Source organism: Crotalus tigris, unplaced genomic scaffold, assembly GCF_016545835.1.
Source record: "Crotalus tigris isolate CLP2741 ecotype Arizona unplaced genomic scaffold, ASM1654583v1 scf7180000024339.11422700, whole genome shotgun sequence".
NCBI classification, from domain to species: domain Eukaryota; kingdom Metazoa; phylum Chordata; class Lepidosauria; order Squamata; family Viperidae; genus Crotalus; species Crotalus tigris.
In genome coordinates, this window is record NW_024100509.1 from 1,408,523 (window position 1) to 1,435,452 (window position 26,930).

The 26,930-nt window shown below is 38.1% G+C and overlaps 1 protein-coding gene across 1 annotated transcript in view; it reads right to left on the bottom strand.

Annotated features, from left to right (window-relative positions):
• The window catches only part of XRN2 (5'-3' exoribonuclease 2), a 99,117-nt gene that overhangs the window by 19,443 nt on the left and 52,744 nt on the right, over positions 1–26,930 (bottom strand). Inside the window, exons 16-27 of the mRNA XM_039325971.1 lie at positions 23,932–24,050; positions 21,297–21,432; positions 20,234–20,341; positions 20,061–20,150; positions 18,111–18,183; positions 16,844–16,927; positions 15,451–15,548; positions 15,265–15,344; positions 12,205–12,261; positions 7,906–7,974; positions 7,618–7,752; positions 6,258–6,397 (exon numbers count right to left, since the gene is read on the bottom strand). Of these exons, the coding sequence (XP_039181905.1) occupies positions 6,258–6,397; positions 7,618–7,752; positions 7,906–7,974; positions 12,205–12,261; positions 15,265–15,344; positions 15,451–15,548; positions 16,844–16,927; positions 18,111–18,183; positions 20,061–20,150; positions 20,234–20,341; positions 21,297–21,432; positions 23,932–24,050 (1,189 nt within the window). The remainder of the gene's footprint in view (positions 1–6,257; positions 6,398–7,617; positions 7,753–7,905; positions 7,975–12,204; positions 12,262–15,264; positions 15,345–15,450; positions 15,549–16,843; positions 16,928–18,110; positions 18,184–20,060; positions 20,151–20,233; positions 20,342–21,296; positions 21,433–23,931; positions 24,051–26,930) is intronic.

Below are 26,930 nucleotides of genomic sequence, written 5' to 3' on the forward strand. Positions count from 1 at the left end.
CCTTAGTCCATAGTTCTTCAGGCACTCTATCAGATCTAATTCTTAAATCTATTTGTCACCTCTACTGTATATACATCAGGGATATGATTTAGTTAATACTGAGTGGCCTAGTGTTTTTCCCTAATTTCTCCAATTTAAGCCTAAATTTTGCAATGAGAAGCTCATGATCTGAGCCACAGTCAGCTCCTGATCTTGTTTTTACTGACTGTATAGAGCTTTTCCATCTTTGGCTGCAGAGCACATGGTCAATCTGATTTCTGATTTCTTGACCGTCTGGTAATGTCCACGTGTAGAACCGTCTCTTGGGTTGTTGGAAAAGAGTGTTTGCTATGATCATCATATTCTCTTGACAAAATTCTATCAGCCTGTGCCCTGCTTCATTTTGTACTCCAAGGCCAAACTTGCCTGTTATTCCAGTTATCTTTTGGCTACCTACTTTAGCATTCCAATCCCAAATGATGATAAGGACATCATTTTTTGGTGTTGATTCTATAAGGTGCTGTAGGGCTTCATAGAACCGGTCAATTTTATCCTCTTCAGCACCAGTGGTTGGGGCATAGATTTGGACTACTTTGATATGGAATGGTTTGCCTTGGATTCGAACTGAGATCATTCTGTCATTTTGGGGATTGTATTGCTTTTCCTATTCTTTTATTGACTATGAAGGCTACTCCATTTCTTCTGAGGGATTCTTGCCGCAGTGGTATACCTGATGGTCATCTGAGTTAAATTCACCCATTCCTGTCATTTTAGTTCGCTGATTCCTAAGATGTCGATATACAGTCTTGTCATCTCTTTTTTGACTACGTCTAGCTTGCCTTGATTCATGGATCTTACATTCCAGGTTCCTATGGAGAAAAGATCTTTACAGCATCGGACTTTCCTTTCACCACCAAATGCATCCACACCTGAGCATGCTTTCGGCTTTAGCCCAGTCGCTTCACTCTTTCTGGCACTACCAGTACTAGCCCTCTGCTCTTCCCCAGTAGCATATTGGACACCTTCCGACCTGAGGATGCTCATCTTCCAGCATCATATCTTTTTGCCTTTTAGTACAAACTTGATAGCAATCACATAACACAGACAAATGTCCTCCTCTCAGCTTCAATACGACATCAATAACTGAATCCTACTGTGATCTGATTGGCTCATTGGCTCACAAGATGACACCTGATTGGCTCTCTAAACACTCATGCTCATTGGCTACAATCAGATGAAGGAAAGCTACCTGATATCAACTTAAGCAAGTTGTGCTTCATTTTTCTGGTTAGTTGGCTATAACTTTTCATAGAATACAAATACAGATAATTGAACAAACTATGTTGCATTACATTCTTGATTAAATTATCTTTCCGTTGATATATAATTTTATGGTACTATTCCCAAAAAAGTAGTGTTATTAGCCATCAAACCTCAAAAATACACTTTTCCCAAAAGGTTTCCACAATTTTGGCCACTACTGTAAAGCATTTCAGCTATCTAAACCACTCGCTACTATTTTCTTAAACTTTTCTTTTACAAGTAGTCCTCGACTTGCAAACTTTTGTGTAGTGAAAAAAGTGACTTATGACCGTTTTCACTCTTACAACCATTGTAGCATCCCCATGGTCCCGTGATCAAAATTCAGATACTTGGCAGCTGGTTCATATTTATGACAGTTGCAGTGTCCAGGATCATGGGATCACCTTTTGTGACAGTCTGACAAGCAAAGTCAGTGGGGAAGGCAGATTCACTTAACAATTGTGTTACTAACTTAACAACTGCAGTGATTCATTTAACAAGTGTGACAAGAAAGGTCGTAAAATGGAGCAAAATTCACTTAACAAACATCTCTCTTAGCAACAGAAATTTTGGCTCAATTATGGTCATAAGTTGAGAACTACCCGTATTATGAATATGAAATATACAACAAAAATATATGAGAAGAATATCACATTAGCAAGCTGGGCTATTAAATGTATTTATGACAGTTGCACTGTCCTGGGGTGGGTGGGTCATATGATCATTATTTATAACCTTCCCAGATGGCTTCTGACAAGCCAAGTCAATGGGGGATGTCTGATTTGCTTAATGACCACATGACTCACTTAACAAGTGCAGTGATTTGCTTAGCAACTGTAGCCAAAAAGGTCATAAAATCAGGTAAATCTCACTTAATTGCCTTGTTTAACAATGGAAATTTTGGGGTTGATTGTGATTGACTACTTTATTGCACCTATTAAATTGTTAATCTTTAAGGACCTCAGGGCCTAGTGATGACTTTCTAGAATGTCACACTGTCTTTGTCAACTGAAACTTTAAAAACATGGAATCTCTGGAAGAAAACCTGAGCAGCTTTTGTATGTTCTAGAAGGTTTATATCTGAATGAACTGACCTGAACAAAAAGGCTTTTATAGAAGTACTTGAGAGAACCGCATGCAGAGCAGAGATGACTGCAACTTATCTTTGCTGGATGAAACTGAGTGTAGTTCACTTTTCAACAATAGCAATTCCCGCTTTGTGTATTATTTGATCAAGGTAATTTGCGCTCACAGGCAAAACAACAACTTTTTAGAGTATTTCTCATTACTCTTTTGTAGATATTTGAAAATTAATAGCATCTTCATAAGCAAAACATGGGAGAGCAATGACTATTACACAAGGCATTTCATTTCTAGAATTTATTCCAAAATTGATCCCCAATTCTGAACAAAATCCATTTTTGAGAAGAAGAAAAGAAAAATAACTAAAATAAAAAACAAAAGCTGTCCCACCCACCTTTGTAATGCAGTCCTGAGAATGCTATACAAACCATCAGAACTTGCATATCCTAGTAGAGTGCATTTTATTCTGAAAATACCTACTATGAAATGTACTATTCCATATTAAAAGACAACACTTAAATATAGTTCTCAGTTGAAAAAAATATATAATGAGAAAATAAGGATAATAATGGGAAACAATTAATACCCAATTTTGGACTATTCATTACAGCTGGGAAAGAAAATAGAAGGAAACATAAAAGTGAGAAATGCAGACCCATAATACAGCTCATGACAAAAAAATGTAGCTAGGAATTCATTGGTGCATAAAATATACGCAATTCCTTGAACTATGCTGCGATTTAAACTGCTATTTCTAGTAGCAACTCAACTTGTGCAATCAGTATGGCAATCAAAGATTTCATGTTTACCAATTTAAAAACGCTCTGCCCCCCCCTTGATTAATAGAAAGTCAGCTAATTGACAAGTTTCTGACTGAGATGAAAGTAATACAATCATACTCAAGATAGCAAAAACCAAACCTGTATTCACATAGTGCTTCCAGACTCCACTTGACTCTTACAAGCTATCAGCATATAATTATTCATCAACTGAAAATTGGCACATCAGTATCAAATCATGGAATGCCACCAACCTCCATTGCTAACTGAGACAACTTAAGCTGAAATGACTACATTTCTTTGCCATATTTTAATACTGATTCATGTATAAAAACACATTAAGAAAACCAAATGTGAAGTGGAATTGAATCTTTTTTCCAAATAGGTTTCGAGCTGCATCTTGACAAGCCAGTAAAATCAACAAATATCTTTAACATGATTTTTCAAATAAACCCCCCCTTCCCACAGATACATGAACAAATACTGTATAGGTATATAATACTGGTTTTCAACAGTGTTACTAGGAATTGCGGAGTTTAAGACTAATCTCTGCAAATCTGGTTATCTAGGACACACTTGCTTATTTTTATTGACATTTCTTTACAGAATGGACAATCTGCAGCCCTAAAGCCCTTTTTCAGTTTACCCAGAGCCCCCATAACTGCAGTGATGTCTTTCATTGGTGTGATTTCCAAAAACAGATTTCATGTGTTGCAAAGCATACAAAATTTGAGAATGATCTGATAGAGTGGCCTCTTCTCCATTCCATTCAACACCACCTTCCCACCCCACCCCCCATGGAAAATTGTTGTGCCCAAGAAAGTTACATAAGGTTTAGACTGAGATGTAATATACTTATATTGCTCTCAAAGGGGAGCAACAAAAATGCATTAAATAAATAAAATAAAATAATTAAATAAAAAACAAATAATAAGAGCTTGAATTACATCTGTGCCCTCGCTGGACCTGTCTTTTGATTAGGCAGAAGAGAAAGGAGTGCCAGGGCCATTTAGTCCTGAAGGGTGATTGCAGCAGTGCTGAGGCCAAGCGCTCCCCTTTGGCTGAGGCAGATCTAGCAAGCCCCATGATTTCCTGCATGCACCCGCTGACAGCCTCTCAGGGTCTGGGGTTCAGCCCCTCCAGTCCTAAGCAGAGACCTGCTTGAAAGATATAACGGCAGATGGCTAAGCACGACAGGTGAGACCGACTGGCTAAAAAGCAGACTTGCAGGACAGTCGAGTTAAAGGAATCCTGTGCTTCAGCTATGCATCTGCATGGAGGCTCAGTTTGGCTTGGCTTATTTATTGGCTTCCCTCCCTGGGACAAAATGCGGAGAACTTTTCAAATCTTGGCATTTTTCTATTCACCTTGTTCTGTCATGTGGTGTCTGGATTCTGCCTCACCATGTCTCCTTTCTTTTTCCTTGGATTTGTTGCTTGTTTATTGGATTAATGGACTCAACCTCTGCGAAGGGTGTGATTGTATTTGTACTTGTTGTCTTAAGATCCTGATAAAAAAAGGACTCTTCTACTTAAGCTTTGCTACTGCTGGACTAAGCAAACATCCAGCTTACTATCTTACAGGTTAGCAGTCAGTAGTGCTGACACAAAAAAGTCAGTTGCAAAGCATCACAAAAAACATGCATCTTGCGATTTCAGTAGTCCAACCAGAGTAGGCACTAATTAATCTGAATCTGATCAGCATACTTTCCACACATCTTTATCCCAAAACATGAAACTCAGACCTGAATCAACAGAAAAAATTCGACAACTCTTAGCAAAATCACAATCGCTTAGACCAGTGGTTCTCAAATAGTGGGGCGGGCTCCCCAGGGGGGGCGTGAGGCTTCGTAAAGGGGGGCTCGTTTGACCTCGGCAAATACTGTCATATTGGACGCACGTGACACACGCAAAGGACCCGATTGGATAGACAGTCACGCGGGGGGGGGGGCGCGAAATGTTTTCTTCTTCCTAGGGGGGCATGACAGAAAATAATTGAGAACCACTGGCTTAGACCAACAATCAAGAAGTAAACAATACCCCAATCAAGAAACTACTAACACAGACAAACAAGCTAATGGTTAATAACAGCAAGGAACCACTAAGAATACTTCTAGTAACACTGACAGGGCAAGCCACAAATATATAAAAATAAGAGCAAACCCTACTCCCTTTTTTTTTTTTTTTAGCACTGATGATGTTACCAAGTTTGGTATTGAAATGTCCACAACAAAACCACTAAGTTCAGAGAGCACCAAAGACCTCACATTAGCATATTATGTACCATTCTATGATCTTTCATGGAACTGTAAGTGTTCTTTCAAAGTATCAGCTGCTACCAAGAATGAGAGGGGGGTACTGCTGCATCATCAAGTAGGATCAAATATAAGGGTAATGTTCATGTTTAGGGTAGAGCCATCCTGGAGCAAGAATTTTATAGCTCTTTTAGTGTCTTATGGGGACAAAATAAACTTCAGGAGAAGGACCTTGTTGTGCCCTCATACATATTTTCCTGGGAACATAGTTTCTTTAGGGAAGCACCAAAGATACAAAGACAATCTTTCTGAAATATTAAATACCACAAACATCAAATAGGCTAGATTCACACAACAGCTGCCATTAAAAAACTTTGATTAATACCAACCAAGTTTAGCATGCTGAGTGAATGCAACCAAACGAATTGGGTGAACATAGCCAACTTATTGTGAAAATTATTTCCCTATCAGTGGGGAGAGCCGTGTATACCACCCAATATATTTTCGAAAAGCATCTATAGTATTTACTCAAAATTTGCTATGTGCCCAATGGTACAAAAAAGTGCAATTCCCACTTCTAAAATTGGCTGGGTTTGATTACCAGGTTTATTTAAAACATGGAGTTGGAAAACACAAGATCAGGGGCCATAAATGAATTTGTGCTTCAACTGAATGGGATAATTCTCAATCATCTTCTCATCCCTAACAGAAGAGAAGCTTTCTGTGAAGAAATGCTTAAATAGCGTAAAACAGTCTCAAGAACAAAAAGCTACTATCATGTCTGTGACATCGACAAAAATGTTTTATTCAACAAAAAAACTTGATAGAGAAGGCAAATGAAACAAAAATAAAATACTTACTTGACAGCAATTTGGGAATCTGATGCTGTGGTCTGCCTAGCAATGATCTATATGTGTTTCCTTGACTGTAAGCTCCAGGGGGACCAATATTACTGTATACTCCACTTCCTGATTGTCCTCTGTCCCTTGACATTGTATGTCTATAATATAAGGAAGAAAAACAAATGAAAGTATTAATTTTCTAGGAAATAAGTGAATCCAAAGGAAACTCACCTCCACAGATTCCATGAAGGAAGAAGTTTGCGTTTCAGACCAGCACAAAGGTACGTTCCTAAAGCTCTGGTCAAATGGAGATATTACGGACTCAGAACTATATTTATTTTGAGTCATGTACAACTGATATTGTGTTGGATTAGAGCCAGGAAGATCCAGTACATCTTTAACCATGAAAACTCACTGGATGATTTTTGGTCAGTCCTCTCTCTCAGCTCCTACCCCATAGGTTTGCTGTTGCTGAGATAAAATGAATGGAGACCCTGTGCCTTGAGCTCTTGGAGGGAAGGCAAGATAAAAATCTAACCATACACGTATGCATTATGCATGTCCATCACTATGGGAAACCCATCTTATGTAAGCAGCTTTCTGCACATCAAAATATATGCACACTGATTTTATAAAGTATTCCTCTTCCAAAGTAACAGGAAGGAAATAAGAGTAATACAGTATAATAATCCATATAACTAAAATTATATGTGACTCTTTACATAAGGGAGAAAGAATGCATGATTCCATTTGCCCTACCAAATGAAAAAAGATTACAGGGCCCACTAAAGTCTAAACCTTGATTTAAGTTACTTTACCAATTAATAAAATAATACAACAATAGTTATTTCAAAGGATAGTGAATTTTGGGAGAATGATTCATCACTCATTTGCTTCTTTTTTGCCTTCAAGTTATCCATGATGGTTGTAAATCATGGTTCTTTTCATGGAACAGGTTCACGTATCATGCAAATAAATGATGACACATAAATACAGTATCATCTTAGGAGAATTTTGCCATTAATAAGGAATAATTAAAATAAGTACATTATAAATAAAAAGCAGTCATATAACAAATTTCATAGAAAAGTAGATAGTGGAGGCTTGCTTGAGTTTTTACACACACACAAGATGATTTGGAATCTTCCTGTGCAGCAAGAAGCCCAGTAAAAATCTTAGGAAACAAACAAAACAAAGGCAAGAGCAGTTAGTGCTAAAATACTTCAAACTTGAGAATACTTGGGGGGATTCAGAGAACATGCTTATTTTGCAAAGAGAGAATCTTTACAGTTTACTTGATGCATACATATATATATATACCTCAACTTATGTAGATGTTTAATACTAATTAACAATAAAAAAGCTTATAACTACTTACCCTAATGTTCTGAATGCTGACTGGTCCAAGTGAACCTGCCTCCTATCACGATTAAAGCCAAGCTGTGGCTTCCAAGATTTGCCATCATAATTTGTTTTCTCCCAGTCACCTGGTTTCAGAACTGCTGCAGGTTTTCTGATTAATTAAGACAAAATTATTTAGTGTAATACATGTCAGAACAACAGAAGACACCAAAATCATCTGGCCCAAATTTCAGCTTGGTATAGTTACCTACATTTTATTGTACACTAAATAGTTCAGAAATATTTTCAAAAAAAGAATACTTACTTTGCCCCAGATAATACAACTGCCTTAAAAATATAGTCTTCTTGGTATTGTGGATCTTGAAAGTTGACACTAGGAACAAATTTTTTTTGAAACAATTGTGAAGATTTAATAAGACCAATAATCCAGCTCTATGAACAGTTCTCAGTATTCCATTCCTTTTTAAGATAAACATTTAACCAAATTAATCAGAAATCAAGTTAGGCCAGTCAAACTTATCACTTGCAAAGACAAATGTATCCTATCAATCTCTTTTCCTCGCTCCTTATTTTGCAAGGAAATGCAAGATGTTTATCAGTGGACAACACCTGAATTAAGGTGTGTCAAATGCCATAGACTAGTACAGTGGTGGCGAACCTATGGCATGAATGCCAGAGGCGGCACTCAGAGCCCTCTCTGTGGGCACACACGGCATGCCCCGGAGATGGCAACCGTCCCTCTTCAACCAGCCACCCGCTAACTCACCGAGGTCCCACGTGGCCGGATGCATCCCGGCATGGTTGGTTTCCCTCCCCCCTGTCCCGTCCCTCCTGGCCTCGCATGTTCTCTTGCATGTTCTCCTTTTCCCGGACACGACCCACTGCATCACCTCCTTAGCTGTCGGCCAGCCATCCAGCTCAGAGGCAGCTTCTGTGAACTGCTGGTGGTGGGCCGCGGAGCCCCAGATTGCACTGGTTGAGGGGCCGGCAGGCTATGACTGCTGATGTACACTGTCGGCCCCCATGTGCTCGCTGGCTTCTGTGTGTGGTGGCTGATGGTGTCAGGCAGCAGCTGCCCTGGCCCGACTCACCTTGGCCTGCGACAATGGCACCCCCGCCCTGCTTTGCCTTGCCTCACCCCACAGGACGAGCATCCTGCCCACCGCCCCACCTGCCAGAGACCCCCCGGATCTCCCCCAACCTTGTCTGGTCCCCACAGGTGTCCCTCCCCATGAGCAACATCAAGGTGACCACGCCTACCTTGGTCACATCCACCCAGTCTGCCATGACCACAGCCACACCCACCCAGTGGGCCATGCCCACCTGGCACCCGGCGATACATAAGTGGGTTTTGGGTCGCAGTTTGGGCACTTGGTCTCTAAAAGGTTCGCCACCACTGGACTCATATTTAATAAATGATGTAATTCCATGCAGATGCTTTCTGTGACTTTTCATTCAATTACATGTACAGAAACTTTACAGCATATACATAGCCTTCATCTCACAGAGATCTTCTCATAAGATACTACTGTCAGTTGTATTGGCAGACCCAACAGATACAAGGATCTAAAATGGACCTATTTCTTAAGCCTATCATTCCAAGGCTTCTGACCTTCTTAATCTATTACAGATTTTTTTCTAGCAAATGAGAAAGGAATATTCAGAAACACAAACAAGAACATAATTTGAGGAATCCACCAGGAGTGAATCTTAGAATATTTTAGGTCAAATATTGGTTCCTAAAAATGCACACATTTTGAATATTTTTTGGGGGGGGGGGAGAAATCCCACCTTTTAAAAATGCCAACTTCTTTGCAAATCAAATATGAATCATCACATAGGCAATCTAGTTAGTAAATGCATTCTTCTGGCAGTCCAGAAGTACTACCATTTTTTTTTGTAAAACATGGATTGGGTACCCATGGCACATAACTCCATTTTTAATATTACCCTCTAAATGTGTCACAATTTGGAGATAGCATTTTCTGCTATTTAAGAAACTTTCCTCAACCCCCTCACCAAAAGCCTGGAAAAACAAGGATGCTATAAAGCAGGGGTGTCAAGCTCAATTTCACTGAGGGCCGCATCAGCATTGCGGTTGCCCTCAGGGGGCCAGATGGGTGTGGCCAGGGTGGGTGTGGCCTAATTGGTGGGCATGGATGGAGTGGATGTGGCCTACTGGGTGGGTGTGACCAGCTCTACATCGTTCGCGTCAAGGGTGTCTTGTGGAGGCCTGGGCAGGAGTGGGATAGATCTAAGGGTCTCTGGCAGAAGGGGGTGGGACCAGGGCAAGTGCCAAGGCATGGTCCACTGGAGGAGCCTCACTATTCCTTTCAGGCCATGCGGGGGGGGGGGGCTTATGGAGCTAAGTCTGAATACATTTCAGCATAGATGGCCACCACAAAATTGTACATTGGCTCCCGGCTGGCCTGGGCCAGGGCCAAGGCAGAGGGGGCCGTTCCCTCACTGTTTCCAGGATGGCTTCGCGGGCCACATGAAACCACTTCACGGGCCGCATCCGGCCCCTGGGCCTTGTGTTTGACATGTCTGTTATAAAGGATAAGGTAAGTCCAAGAGAAGGAACTAATTCTCACCATAAAAAGTTTTCTGGTGAGCACAACAGTAAGACTTGATTTATGTTTTATGGATCTAACAATTTGAAATTAATGAAGTATGTTGTCTTTGAGTCAAAAGGTAAAAAGCTTCAAAAGGTTAATTAGCTCTCTGATGCAGCCTCTCAAGCTAGAGAACACATCTGTGCAGGATTGGTAACATATGCCTTTAAACATATTTTAATGTTTGTATGTTTCATTAAATATGCTCTCTTTTTATTTGTTTTTATGTTCTTACAATATATTCTGAATAAAATAAAACAAGTGGGTTTCTTTGTCTTTTCATTTACTAATTCTTCAAAACACAGGATAAACGGAGACTTTATTACATAGTCTATATTTTGGGAGATTGTGGGAAACTGCTATAACAGATGTGCCTGTTTGTGTGAGAGCATTATCTACTGCAGCATCAGGGCGGATTAAAAAAAGCACCAGCATATGGTCCACACTAGAAGAAAGGTTGTTCAACCGATACAACAAACATAATTATACTATCCTGTAATCAGTTCAGAATAAAAGTTGGACTTAATATAGAGGGTCTTTTGGGTCACTTAAGGTCGTGCCTGGCAGGAAAGGATTAACTTCTCTTGTCTTTGAGAAGATGGAACACTTATCACTGTAACAATGTACAACTTAGATAAAAAATAAGGAACTAAAAATGTAAGAATAAGGATGGAAGAGAGGATGCCCTATCAAAAGTGAGAACTACACAAACATTTTATTTTCGGTCTGTTCTCTATTCCAGTAGGAATGGGAAATTCCACAGCAAATTCTCTAGCTTTGGCAAAAAAAATAAAATTAAAATAAATAAAAATAAAATAAAATGAGATTATGATAATCACTGAGGGCTATATGGTCACAAATTACTTTGGGAGAGAAGTACTGGTAATCTTCAACTTAAATTCAGAATTTTGGTTATAAGTTGTTGCTGTTGTAAGTTGAATCGCTATGTGACCAGATTTGAGTTTAGGACCATGACCGGAGAAGCAAAGGAATCTGTTGGGGTTGGGAAATGATTTAGTATCCTGGTTGAGATTATTTGTCTTTCTTTACCACAGTTCTGACTTAGAGGGACAAGACAGCAAATGCAACATGGGGCAAGTATAGTATAAGCAAGAACAAGTATAGTATAAGCAAGAATAGTATAGCTATTCTAACACCTCTGAATTCATAAAAGGGAACCTAGCTTCTAGTGTCTACCTAACATAAGATCAGCCTGTTGGCAGCCTGATCGCTTGGCAATCTGATCCTGACAGCCATTTTTCTTCCCATCAAAAGATTACTGCAGGAGACAAACAAAGACTAAGGAGTTATTGTGCCTGGATAAACTTTGTTTAAGGCTTAAGACTTGCCATCTCATAGAAGAAAGGAATTATTTTTTTCCTATGGATTCAGGAAAACATTGTTTTCTCAATTAAAATGGAAGACACACTTCAGTCCCACAGTAAATAGATTTACTTTTACAGAGTATGATAGAAAAAAATGACATAATTCAGGGGGCAACGGTCTATTTCTACATGAGTCACAGAACTGTACTTGTCTCCTAACATGAACTAAATAAGGCCAAAGAAGTGAATGATCTATGGATTACAATTAACGGAGTCTTGTATAGATTCTCTGAGAGAATCATTCATGTTATTTCATCAGATTCACTAGTGTAATCTTATGGGGAATACAGAATGTAAATAAATATACAGCAGGATTATGAAGTTCCTAGATGACAAGATAAAAACAGAGATAGGCCTCTAATCACCATCCACATATGAGATTAGCAAAGAAATTTATGGAAGTGCGATCATAATTATTGCTGAACAGAAGGCAAATTATTTTCTAAGGTTTAATATTTCAGTTGACTGTGAACCCAAAACACCCAAAGCCTGTAATATAAGGGGATCACCTCTTTATTTTCTTTTTTACCTATCTGTGACATATAGATGATAAACCAGAATTGGTAAAGAATAGTACATTATAACCTGAATTTTATAATTTACCTTATTGCAGAATTCTGTGTCAGATCACGCAGCAGCGGTACAGGAGATTGCACTGCTCTGATAGTTAAGGGAAAATGGAAAAACTGTTCATTTCATAAAAAACGCAGAGAATGGTGGAACACAAATATAAATTGTCAATGGCCATAATCCAGAACATTTGCCTTTTGTGTAAAAGGACAGTTAAATGGTCTAAGTAACCAACACAAAATAAAATGTACAAATATTTTAACATTCCTAAGATAAAATTCTCAGGCAACATGGTTTTAAGTGTGCGCTGCTACACAAAGATTAAAAGAGCAGCAATTTGCCTCAATTCAAGCAAGGGAAAGGAGGGAATTAATACTGAAATTAATATTTCAAAATGTCAGAGCTGTGATATTTCATTTTAAGAAAAAACTAGCACACAAAGTGGAATAATCAACATTCATTTTTAACAGGAAAAGATAGAATTTAATAAAAATAGAACACTTAGTGCCAGAGCTTCACATCAACTCAAGTTAGTTATTTCTTCCTCTATTATTTTTTAGCATACCTAAAGTCCCAACTTCAATCCCATGCTGCAAATAGTCTGTTTGTGTATCTTCATTCTATTTTCCCATTTACTCTCTCAATAAATTTTCTATGCCACACTTTCTCACCTTATACAAAAATTTTTTTGTATTATGGCTTAATGACACTTCTTTCTATTTTATCTTTTGAATTTTCTGCTTTTATTTAAAAATCACGTTCTTTATATATACTCACTATTTTGTTCAGGAATTAATTTAATTCTTTTTACTTCTTATGATAATGTAAAGGTTGTAAATGCTGGAAGGGCTTAAACTGCATTAGTCATACAACTGATTTTAATAAAAGAGAATGTATTTACAAGATATAACATGATCCTATATTTATAAATCACCTCTCTGCAATTTTTTTTAAAAAATGCTTACATTTCAGCAAATTTTTCACAAGATTAACTAACACTAGGATCACACTTATTTTGGGCTTTAACTATAAGAATGTATCTTTCTCTTGCATTTACATATCACCAGAATCAAAAGATTCAGATGGTTTATAATATTAAAGCATAAAACAATATAGGCAAAAAGGCAAATAACACTACAATATATTTATCTTTATACTACCAAAACTTTCACTGGGCAAAACAATGCATCATAAGGTAAAACTCTGTCAACAAAGATAATACAAATGGGCTAACTTACAAAATACAGGAACCTATTACTCCCAAAGGAATGAAATTTGGGGAAGTTATGGTTGCTTCAGTGTTACCGGACTGCTGTGGTCACATTTTTAATGTTCCATGACAATTTCCAGGCCACTTATGCACTCCCTCCCTCACTCCCCTTCCCAGAAGCAGCCACTTACCTGCCTGCTAGGAAGAGAAGGGAAGGGAGAGAGGAAGGAAGGAACAGGGCGGAAGGGCTCTTGTCACCCACCTACTCAGGCAGCAATCAGAGATTCAAGTCAAACTTCCTATCACATTCTCAGGATAAATCCCAAGCTCTCTCTGAAACCCTGCTGAGCCCATCAGTTTGGTGGGGGGACTAATCAAATAAATCCTCTTTCTCTAGGAAAGGGGGCAGTGCTACCAAGCCAGAAAAAAATCAGAAGGCATTCTAACTCTTGGAAGCATTGATGGTAAGATCCTTCACTCCTTCATCACATTTTGTCCTGAAACAAAAATCAGATCTAACTTATACTGGAAGAAGAATTTGTTGCCTACTTTAGAAGAATGGGTACTCAAGGTTTCTAATCTAGCAGAAATGGCAAAGATTTCTGCTTATCTAAAGGATCATACACAAGAAAAATATATTAGGGTATGGAGAAGATGGATAGATTATATTCAGAATAAATATGGAACTTTAAAGTTCCATTTATTTTATGATTAATTTTTTTCTTGAAAGAAATAATAATTATTATTTATAGAATTTTATAATAAATGATTTATAATAGGTTTGTTTATATTATTATGAAGTTAAAGTTTAGAGGGAGTTAAGGGTTAAGTATGAATTTGATTATTGTATAAATTTTTTGTTTTAAAAGTTCTAGATTGTGTTTGTTTAGTTTACAATAACCCTGTATTCTGCTCCGGGAAGTGGGGGGGGGTGAGGGGGATGGGGGGGATTAAGTAGGTTAGATAAATAGAAATGTTAATGTATAAAATAGGTAGAGGAATTTAGAGAGAGATGCCTCCGAAGAGGGATGAGTGGGGAGGAGGAAGGGAGGGAAGGAAGTAGGCTGGGAGGAAAGGATGAGGGGAGAGGTGAAGAGAGGAGAGAGGGAGGAGGGAAGGAAGGAAGGAAGGTAGAGAGGGCGGATGCAGTTGGGGGAGATGGACGAGCGACACCTAAGGTTTTATGTATGAATTTATTTCAAAGGTATTTTTTTATAATGTATTGAATGTATCAAATGTATTGAAAAATGAAAAATATTTTTTTTTTAAAAAAAAAATCAGATCTAACTTGCATTCGTTGTTATGTGTCAAGCCTCCAAATAATTTGGGTTCATGATTCCCATAAACTCTTGAGGTATCTGGACACCACACTGCTCATAAGTAGACTGAAGTCCCAAAGAATAAGAAGATTTCCTGCCAACTTGGAAACAAGAGTGGCTCCATCAGTAACAGGCTTTTGGAAGATAGTTAAAACTTTACTCTTCTAGTGGGCTTCTGGTTAGTCCATATGATGCTGCCAAGATTGTATCCTTATATGTATATTGCAATGCAAATATTCTAACTGATATTTTAAACACTTTAAATAAATAAATCCATCCATCCATCCATCCCCTAGTTATTTCCCACATGGGATTGCATTTGGGATTTGGGGGGGATGGTCTTTTAGATTTTATTTTCACTAACGTATATACCTCTTCCCAATTTTCATATCCACAAATGATCTTCCTCATTATTCTAATATGACTAGATTTTTAAAAAAATTCCTTGACAATGAATAAAACAAATCAGTCTTATCATATATATTCATTTGCATTTCATCTACTGGAATAAATTAACAATGAGCAATTTGTCAGCAAGCTAACTGCAGTATAAGCTGTACTTACTTATCTGGAAGGATGGGATTTTCATCCAAGGTAATCTTTCCCTGGATTCCATGACACAGTTCAGGGGCTATATCTACTGGCTATTGAGGAGGAAGAAAATCGTGATTAACTTAGCCAAAATAGCTCTAATGATAAATATGCAGTTGAGACATACTTCATTTCATACATCTAACAAATATGACATACCTCTTTTTCATTAGATTTATACTGTTCAAGAATGAAGTCATGAAGCTGATGATGTTTCCCAACAAAAAGGACATCACCACCAAGACTATTTCTTCTCACTAGAGAAGAAAATAAAATAATAATACTTCATTAATAGGAATGTCTAAAAGGGGTAAGACATAGCAAAAGTAACAGTTTATTGCATTTGCAGTACAATACAAAACACCATTTAGAATACTGTAAGACGTTTGCCTTGATGGTGTGTGCCTAGTTTACAGTGTAATTCAATTATGCTCTGGGAGGAGGAGAACATTTACTATTCTTAAAAGTAATTTCTGTTTCTTAATCAGTGAGATGGTTAATGCCACAAAGTAGATTCACGACTTCGCAACTAACAACAAGATTCTGTCAAAGAGGTGCATTATGAAGACTTTTTAAAACAAATCCAAAAGCATGGAAATCATACACAAGGACTTCTGATTACAGAGGAGTCATGTGAATTGTACACCACTTTTCTAAAGGACATTTTATACTACTTTTATAAAGGGAATAGGTATTCAGGAGAAACTTGACATCTCTCTCCTGCACTCTCCATCAGTTGTGACTGCTTGTGAATCTGAATAATATCATTATGTAATAAAGATACTTAGATGCTTGTCAGAATACCTAAAGACCAGGTCCGTATTCTGCTGTTTTTCTTCATTATCTAAGTATTTGACATGAATAGCTACAGAAGGGTACTACTTTCCACAATTCTGAGTACAGATTTTATCATTTTTTGCCACTGAAAGGTAATATACTGCAAATAGTTCGTATGTCATACAAAAGTGACAAATTGCATGTTTATGTTGAAGTATGTCAGGAGCAAAGAATCAGGAGCATACGTTAAGTTCCAGTTAAGAAGATTTATTGCTCAAGCCAATACAGAAGAATCTAGTCAACTAATAGTCAGCACTAAATTGGTGCTGGATAAGAGTCAATGGAATTCAAAGCGGGCTGGAGCTGAAATGTTTGCGGACACCTAACAATCCTAGGCTGAGTCCTCTCTTGACTCCGCCCTCAGACTTTGTCTCTTCTCTTACAATTTGTAGAATTATTGTGTTAAACATGCAAGAATAACTTAATTTCTCTCAGAATTTGAGTTGAGTATTTGATGTAAACTTGACCAAAACGTGATTCAAACTTATTCTAACAAAAAGAATATTCAACTTAAATTGTAATATGGGTGGATAGTAGATATTTTATACTATAGACAATTAAAAGGGCCAAGATTGGAGTAGTATAAGATGGCATAAATATTTGCTGACTAATTTCTTGAGAATGAAAAATGTAATTGATGTATTTATATATAAAAATACCAAATATACCAAAATGTTATGTTATCAAAATCATTTTACAATCCTGCAATTCTTACTTTCTTCAGAAGTGAGGTTGGGATACACCTGTGCCAGAGCAGCTCTTAGACGGCGTTCATCAACAAAAGGCAACAGAGCAACCCCTAGGAAAATAAGCAATTGGAACTTACATTTATCTCTAACATTATCAAGGAAAAAATTTTAAAAGATAGTTGGGCAAACCAAAACATAATACTGGATTTCAAGAAGAGATAAGTAAGCATATATTTAGCTCTTCCACTAAAATCAGAGCCTTGAAAGATTTAACTTAAGGACATTGACTTTCCCTGAGGGTGGGAAAAGAAGGAAAAGAAAATGCATGCACTTACCCACTTTTGTTAATTTTACACTTATAGTATATCAACCATTTCTCTTCCCAGAAATGCTAGAACAATTTTCAATAATATTTTTAATGGGACTAAACTGGCATTCATCTCTCTAACAGATCTTTTTTTTTAAAGTTTTTGTCTTATGTGAATAATCTGTAGAGCTAAATAATAATAATAATAATAATAATAATAATAATAATAATAATAATAATAATATACAATCTAAGCAAATGTAACAAATGTTCAGTACAATCTGGAGCCATTTTAAACCACATTTCACTACAATTTCAAAACCTCTTGAGTTTGGATTATGTTCATGACTGAAGTTAAGATGGATGGTAATACACATAAAAACATGTAAAAAAGGACAGCTTGCAGTTGTACCTATTGCAAATACTGAATTTCTAAATATCCCAGTAAAAATACAAAGTAATTGCAAAATCTAGTAATTTATTTTAGAGTGACATTCGATAAGCTAATTTATCAGTGGAGGAACACTACAGCCAAGCACATTTCCCAGCTTTCTCCAGAGGAAAAATGGGTTGAGGAGAGGCAAAATGCAACTGAAGAAGAGGACAGCAAAACCCTACTGTACAAATAGTTCTCTTGCATGACCCTGGGCAGAACATATAAAATACAGCACTTCATACTATTTTTTCTATTATAAAAACCATTCAAGTAGCTTATTATTAAGTATCTAAATGTTAAACGGTTAATCAATTTTATTTTAGTCACAGCAATAACATTCCATATAGATATTGCTGAAATTACTATGTATCACAACTTATCTAATCTATATCATTTGCTATTTTTAAAAAAATCATTAAGGAAAACAGGACATAGAAATCAGTTTAGCAACTGTTAGCAAACCTGGAAATGGAACAAAATCTTTCCTGTTTTCTTAAAATTATTCTCAAAACTAACCATATGAATATTGTCTTCATGATGAAATACTTACCTTGCCAAGCATATTTTTTCCCATTCAGATCAATAGCAAAGTCCTCAGGATAGAAGTCAATTATACTTGAATCCTGTTTTAATAAAAGTATTATTACAGTGATTTAGAAATCTGTGGAGTGTTGGATGAAGCTACTTATTTTTTTTTCTGAAACATAATTTAAAGAACATTTTTTTTAAAAAAAAAAAGTTTACAAACTATTCTAAAACAGCAATTTAAATTTAAAAAGTACATTTTCAATGTGTAAAATTTACACTTTTTAACTTTAAGCCCTGAATCAGGGTCATTAAACTAGGCGCAAAAGCATATGTATGCAATCCGCAAACTCTTGCTTCCTATGTTTCACTCCCTCTTTCTCCTCCCAAATTCCCAGCCTGCTTTATGATAAAATAAATAAAATAAAATAAAATAAACCTTCTAAGTGCTTGATAATTTGGGCACACAGGTCTACATTAGAACGCAAAATACCAATAGCAGGGGTAAAGCTGGTTTTTGTTTCTCAGCACGAAAATGCTGAGAAATTCACAGCTTGATGCAAACAGAGCTCTCATCCATTCAAAGCAAGAGGGAGGGGGCATGATTAAGGAGAGAATATACCCATTGCCTAGTTACTCTTTCACTTTCATTCTATTCAAACCTAATCATCCCTTCAACCATCAACCAGAGACTGAAAAATCATCACCCTTTAGTCAAAAAAGAATATCTTTCCAGCCAGGAATTGGCACAGAAACCATTAAAATTCATTAGCTCCTGCATGAATGTTAATATGATTAAAGTTCCATTTTATATCCTTCTCGCTGTTTTCTATCCAATGTTCCAACAAAGAGGGTACCGTATTTTCCGGCGTATGATGACTTTCTAAAGCATTCAAATCGAGGCCGAAGTCGGGGGTCATCTTATACGCCGAGTCGTCTTATACGCCAGAAATTACGGTAGTTTCCGGCGTATAAGACAACTTTCTAGGCATGCAACTCGGTGCTGAAGTCAGGGGTCGTCTTATACACCGAGTCGTCCTATACGCTGGAAAATATGGTATATTCCCATTATGCAAGCAAAGAAAAAAAGCCCCTTGTTTTTTTCCCTTATTCATCCCTTGGTTTAATCACTATAGACCTCATAAACAAAGTTCTTGTTTAAAAATTCAAATATTTAAAAAGTGGAGATAAAACTGGAGATATTTCCCTTCTTCCCTCAGCTAGGGCTGATATTTTGGATGGCTTCATTAACTATGTGCTGAGGTCAAATAAGGTTGTCTTTTTAAAGACAACAGCTAATTAACTATCAGCAAACCCTGGAAAGTTAAATGAAAGGCTTTGGCAATCTTTTCTCTGTCACTCTCATTTTACTTATGAACAAACTTTAGTCCAGAAAAATGTAGTTTCAAGGGTGGTTAAATAAAAATAAAATCAAGGTATCATTATGAGAATCCATATAGTTCATCAAAGTAGGAAAAAGTAGGACTGGTCAAAGTAGGAATCCATTTATTTCATAGGATAGTGGAGAAATAAATTAATTGCTAAGTACAGTAGTTTAAATGTGGCAGCCATTTTGTCAATATCTACTCAACCACAAATGTTACTTTATATTGGAAGACATTTTATACTGATGCTCCTCACATTTTCTCAGAATTCAGAAGGTCTGTCCCAAATGCTGCCTACTGTGGCCAAAAACCTTTCAAGCAGTTGCAGCAATTCAATGATTTTTTTTATTTTTAACCTTAACATTCCTTTGTGGGCATAATCTCATCGCTAGAATCTAATATACATCAAATTAAATTTGGAGTGAACTGTAACATTTAAGACCACACAAATTCCAACTGAAAGATCTATAACAGATAGTTAAATAAATAAATAAATAAATAATATCTCTATTTTTCAGACAATTAGTGAAATAGTTGGGAGAATATTAACGTGAATATTCAAATAAATAAAGACCCTTTAATTTTCTTACTGGATCAGACATAAGTTTCCGCCATGTTAGTGGGAGGAAATTACCACTGGCAGCTGGGAAGACTCCCATCAGTTGTTCAAGAGGTTTGAACTGTAAAAAGAAAGGTAAATGGTAGTAACTGTTTAAATTTTTAGTTACTAAGATTAATTATAAACAGAAATATTAAATCTTACTGGTTTGGTTCCTTTCTCAAAGTCCGAGACCAGGTCTGCAATACCTTCAAAATCTGAAGCAAATGGTGCATAGTGGAAAGGATAATACCATTTCCAGGAAGCACATCCCTAATTTGGAAAATGAAAGAATAATTTAAATCAAAGAAGATTCAGGAAACTTCTCTCTGCATTTAACTATTAAATAACAGTAAACCTTAACTAATCTAGTTGAATTATTAAAGAGGGAAGTGTAAGCAATCAATTGCGTACATTTTTTTTAAAAAAAAATCATCTTGAAACACTGGGCTACTGATATTAAAATACACCTATAAAGTAGTAGCTGCAAACCTTTGCTCTCTCCAACAAGTTATTTTGCATTATTATTGCCATAATGAAAACCCAATGCAGAATATTAACTGTAATAATTCTAAAAGAATATATATGCTTAAAATATGCTTTAAAGTTTTTATCAACATAGCAAATGAGTAAAATTACACTTAGCAATTTCAAACAATTAAAATGCATATGGATAGCTCTGTTATACAAAAATATAAATGTTATTTATCCTATACTTATATAATGTAATTCAGTTAATTATTAATTATTTTTCCAATTTGTGTAGGCTGATCTTAAAAATGCCTTAAGACCGCCTCCATTAGAGTCAGGTAAACACCTCTTGGGAGAGAATTTTAGTTACGGATGGGTTATCTGAAAGACTTTGCCTCTGCACTCTTTAATGTTTTCATTCAAATCTTTTTTCCCCATTGGAACTGACACACATATTATTGGGTATCACTGTATCTGGCCATATGGCTGTAATAAATAATTTGATTTGCTACATAAATCAACTTATTAAGGTGCTGATCAAAAGCTGTGGTTGAACTAGCATTACACGTTTGTAATGGAAATATCAAAATATAAAGGCAAGGAAGTATGTTTTCCTCCTACTGACTCCATGATATATTTTTTTTTGACAACCCATGCAGAAGAAGTTTGCCATTGCCAAGTAGGTGGAAGTTTAAAGACAGAAAGTCCTCTGTATGAGATCTTGGGGGAATAAAAATAAAATTCCAAAAGTTAGTACCTGATAATAGTATCGGAGAACCCAGCAAAGTCCTTCCACATAAGACTGTACAACTTTACGACGAAACTTTTTATCATTCACATCAACATCAAATTTGTTCTTGTAATAGCGCTGTTTCCAGCCAGCTTCCCATAACCTTCATAAAAACAATAGTGAATCCACATAACGTGCAATTCAGATTATCAAATGCTTTCAACAAAAAAAGTAGAATAGACTTACTTCACCAAGAGTGGTGTGGTTTAAATCATGCTCCCATGTAATTGTATAAGATGACTGTAGTCCTTGGATTATGACAGCAGTTGGGACCAGAATTTCTGTTGTCAAGTGATGCAGTAGTAAAGTGAGATGTCATGTGACTGTATCACTTAGTGATGGTAATCCTGGCAGTCTGGGTTGCCATCATAACCCCGGGACTGCCTAAGTTATTGAGGAAGAGGTGGGAGTCCCAGACAGGAAGTATGGGGGGAATTGAGGGGAGGGCTGTAGGCAGGTGCTAGGGAAGTGCGGAAATGCAAAAACCACAGGACGGTATTGTGGTTATATGCACCTTACAGAGTGTAAGCGGGTGTGGGGCTGCTAGTGAGTATGAGATCTCTCATACTTCGTAGTGGGGCTTTTCAGGAGGAAAAGTGGCGGGAGATACTCATTGCTACCTGCAACCTTCCCTGTTGACTTTCCAATTGACTTTGCTTGTGGGAAGCTGGCAGGAAAGGTTGCAAGTAATAATTGGGCGACTGCAGGATGCCGCAGCCTTGCCAAATACCCAAATCATGATCATGTGAGCAAACAGGTAGTCCAATGGTTGGACCTTCAAGGACTGGTTGTAAATACTACTTGTTCATCATCATGGTAACTTTGAACGGTTGCTGAACTAGTGATCATAATTCAAGGACTACATGTAAATTACTACTAAAATTACTACCAGTTTTCCCAAACCGTCACCTCAAACTGATCCATCTATGATATTAAGATAGATGTATCAATTTTCTACTACTGCAGCAGCTCATAACCCAAAGAGACTCTGAGAGGTAGACCAGATAAAGAAATAGACTCCACAGAAGACTAAAAACTATTTTTATTTAGATTGACCATCCTCCCCTCCTTCCTCTTTTATATTCATGTGAATTAGGCGGATGACTGCCTGTGCCATATTTGCAATCCTACCACACTGTTTGGACATAAGCAATGTTTCTCTTTTAGTTGCTCTGGTAATGGATCCATCCTCTATCCATCAATATCATCCCCTTTACTCTCTACAAATGCAGACTGCTTTCCAGTTTGTTTCATTTTAATACACTTGGCAGAACAGGCAAAGTTAACGTTATAGAGCTTTGTTAATAAGGATGAAACTTTGGCAGCCATGTGCCTCTGCGTTTCAACTTGCCTTTAGATCAGTGGTTCTCAACCTTTTTAATGCTGTGACCCCCAACCGGTCGTAAGTCGAGGACTACTCAACCAGTCATAAATCGAGGACTACTTAACTGGTGCGGCACCGTTTACAGAATGGGACTTTTGGCGGGCTCAGCAGGGCAGAGACAGCCTGGACAATTCCTATTGGCTTTTGAAAGCCAATAGAATTAGACTCTATTCAAGAGTCTATTCTATTGGCTTTCAAAAGCCAATAGAATAAAAGGGAGCAGCACAGCTAAGGAAAAGGGGAAAAAAATGGCGGACTGCGTTGTTTGGTGACCCCCATGAAATGGTCGTTCGACCCCAAATGGGATCCCGACCCACAGTTGAGAACCACTGCTTTAGATAAAGGGGGGGAGGTGTTACTTTCAAGTGGGTAGATGGAGAAACGAAACTTCTTTGATTTAGCTGCAGGCTGTGGGAGCCTGAAGCCTTGTCAAGGGCACCAGAACAGGTGTGGATTTGAAACAGACAGTTCCCATAACAAGGTGGACCTGTTGATATGGATTATGCAAGATGTTGGGGTTTGGCCGGGAAAACTATTGTTTAAGTCTATGAATTGGTGTGGGAGCCTCAGAGTTAGTTTTGCTTCAACATAACCACACAGAGTATTTAATAAACAGAAAGATTTTCAGAAACAAAATTAATTTGGAGTTTTATTTGGCTTCTTGTGCTGGATGTTGACAGAACCAGTCTTTTAGTCCTAACTGGTAGTCACTTTCCCAGATCTTAAGTTAAGTATCTTGAAAACTGATCCTGAGAATTTTTTAAATGGAAGTACTGAGAACTCCCTTCTAAATGCAAGAAGCCTGGGATATACATAATATATTCTTCACTAATAGACAATAACCCCTCACAAAACTAAATCATCTGATTATAGAACTTTAAGAGTTAAACCATTCCATTTATGCTAGCAGAATGAGATTCTGTTCACAGAGACTGAGCTGAATACTGAACCTCTAGCCAATCTGGTGTTTAGTCTCAAAGGGAGTAACAGCTTTTAGTAAGAAAACCAGCATGCATACTAATGGAAACACTTAAATTTAACAGCTACAGCCTACATATCTCACTGGAATTTACCGAGTATCCCAACTCTCCACATTAATTATTGGTGGATAAAAAGATCAAGGAAAAACATTAGAAGGTGTGGCAGTTGCAAGGTAAATAGCTTTAATGAGACATTCTCTTTTTAGACAACGCACTAACAAAGTGTAAAATGTGGTACCTGACATTATCTTCAGGCTCCGGTTCACTGTCACTGTCCTCTGTTTTTCGCTTAATTCCTCCTGTTGTGGATGATGTACCATCAGACGTGAAGCTTGAATTAGCAGAAACTGAAGGAGTCTGGGGATGTAGTTAGCATGTAGAGAATTAGTGGAAAGGTCTCGTTACACTTACAAAAATTAAAATTAATGGCTTTGCCAAAAAGAAGAGAAAAATATATGCATCTACTTTATTTAACTGTAGATACAGGAATTCAAAAGAACAATATAGAAACTAGTTCCAATGCTACCAAGGGGATCTGGAATAGTGTTACTCAGACAATAACATTTCATGAAAAGTAATAAACCACTTTTAAATTGATGAACTTTCTAAAGCAGAGTCTGATATAACAATAGATCCTGATATGCAAAAGAAAAGGAAAAGCATCCTATTAATTGTCAGATGGCTCCCCACACACTCATTTTTTTAGTAGTCATATTGATGTATTTTCTTTGTTTTTTCCCTTGTTTATTTTATTATTCTATTATTTTACTTTGACTTTGATTAAACTTCCTTTTTATTTCTTCATTTTTTATAACCCATTGGCTAAAGGGTTGGTGTTGCCAAGAAAACTTTGGTTTCCTGGATCACGGACTGCATTTCCTACATGAAGGACTCTTGGCAAGAGATGGGCTACATCTCATGAAAACAGACAAAAATGTAATTGGAAAAAGACTGGTCCAGCTCATCAGGAGGGCTTTAAACTAAAATTGAGGCGGGAGGGTGAGCAATCTCTAGAGTCTCTAGAACCCAAAAACAATCACAAATCCCAAGAAAACAAATCAAACAATGAGGTAGACAGTGATGAAAAAAAGAAAAGAAAAACTCAAACAATGATCATGAGATATAGGAAACACACCCATGGACAGGCATAAAAGTCTTAAATGCTTATATACCAACGCTCAAAACTTGGGAAACAAACAGGGCGAACTAGAAGCAATAGTACATGAGGGAGGGTATGACATAGTTGGCATAACAGAAATCTGGTGGGATGAAAGCCATGAATGGAATGGACTGATGGATGGATACAAATTGTTCAAAAGGAACAGGTCTTCAAAAAGAGGAGGGGGAGTTGCACTATATGTAAGAGACCACTACATATCTGCAGAAATGCACATGGTCAAAAATAAAATCTCTCCAGAATGTACATGGGTCAATATAAAAGAGAAAAAAGTGACATTAACATAGGTGTATATTACAGGCCACCCAACCAATCAGAAGAAATAGATGAACTCTTTGCCAGCCAGTTAACAAATGCATGTAGGAAGCATACCACAGTAGTATTGGGAGACTTCTACTATCCAGATATCAACTGGGAGACAAACTCTGCAGTGAGCGGGAGATCAAACAGATTCTTAACCAACCTAGCCAACAACTTCGTCATCCAAAAGGTGGAAGAGGAAACCAGACGTAAAGCTATACTGGACTTAATCCTTACAAATAGAAAAGAAGTGATACAGGAAATCGGAACCTTGGGTGAAAGTGACCATGTCATACTGGAATTTAATATAATGCAAACAACTAGCATTAGAAAACAATCCAACCAATGTCTTAAACTTCAAAAGAACCAACTCAAAGGGCGGTCTAGTTAGAGCCCGAAGAACTCGTGGCAGGTCCCAAGAAGGATACCTGTGCACTACAGGGGGCTTCGTGTTAGTAGCACCCTTGATGAATGAGCGGATCAAGGGATGATGACCTAGGGAAACCGCGGAGTCACAGGTAAGTACAATGGAGAGAGCAGTGACTTGTCGGCGCAACGTATTTGGAGACAAGCCCCTCTCCAGACTCTGTAAAAGGTAATCCAATATATGTGGAATTGTCAAGTCTGGAATGGTCAAGTGGTGGTTCGAGCATCACGAACAAAAGTTCCTCCACGTGGCCTCATAAATATGGTTGGTAGAGGACCGACGGGAGGCCTGGATTACGGTAATGACCCCCGGCAAGCAGGACTCCTGGGACAAGATCAAGCGCTCAAGTGCCAGATGACTAACTGGAGCCATTGGGGATCTGGATGAAGAAGGGTTCCCTGGCCAAGTGAGACCTGATCTGGGGGAATCCTCCATGGGGCCACTAGAGAGAGGTTCACGAGGTCGGTGAACCATGGTCTCCATGGCCAATACGGGGGCACTAGAAGAACTTCCGCATGTTCTCGAAGAAGCTTGCGGACAACTGTTGGAAAAAGAGGAAGAGGAAGGAAGGCGTAAAGCAGTCCCTCCGGCCATGGGCTCCGAAGAGCATCCGCCCGTTACGCCCCTGGAGATGGAAAGAATTGCTGGAGATGAGCGTTTGTCGGGGAGGCAAAAAGGTCTAGATCTGGCAATCCGAAGCAGTGGCAGATCTCCCTGAAGATCCTCGGGTGCAGGCGCCATTCCAAATGGTCCACCGTCGCCCAGCTCAGGAAGTCGGCCTGAGTGTTTGCCTCCCCTGAAATGTGGTCAGCCTTGATGGAGGCTAGGTTGGCTTCTGCCCAGGAGCCCAGCAGGAGCGCCTCGGTCAAGAGTGCACGATATCGGGTGCCCCCTTGCCAGTTCACGTGTGCCTTGGCAGCCACGTTGTCTGTGAGGACCAGAACGTGACGCTTCGCCACTGTGCTGCGAAAATGACAGAGGGCCAGGTATACGGCCCTGAGATCCAGCCAGTTGATATTGTGCCGAAGGTCGGAGAGGGACCAACGGCCCTGGGCCCACTGTGAGCGAAGGTGCGCTCCCCAGCTGAACAGGCTGGCGTCAGTCGTAAGGGTGAGTTGATCAGGCTCCTTGAAGTAAGACCCCTTGAGCATGGCAAACGAGAGCCACGTGAGGGATTGCGAGACGTGAAGCGGAAGTCTCACCCTTCGATTGGATGAACTGATGTTCAGTTTCTGGAAGGGGAGCAGGAACCACTGGAGATTCCTGGAGTGGAGCCTGGCCCAAGGTACAATCGCAATGGCCGAGATCATCTTCCCCAGTAATTGGGAGAGGC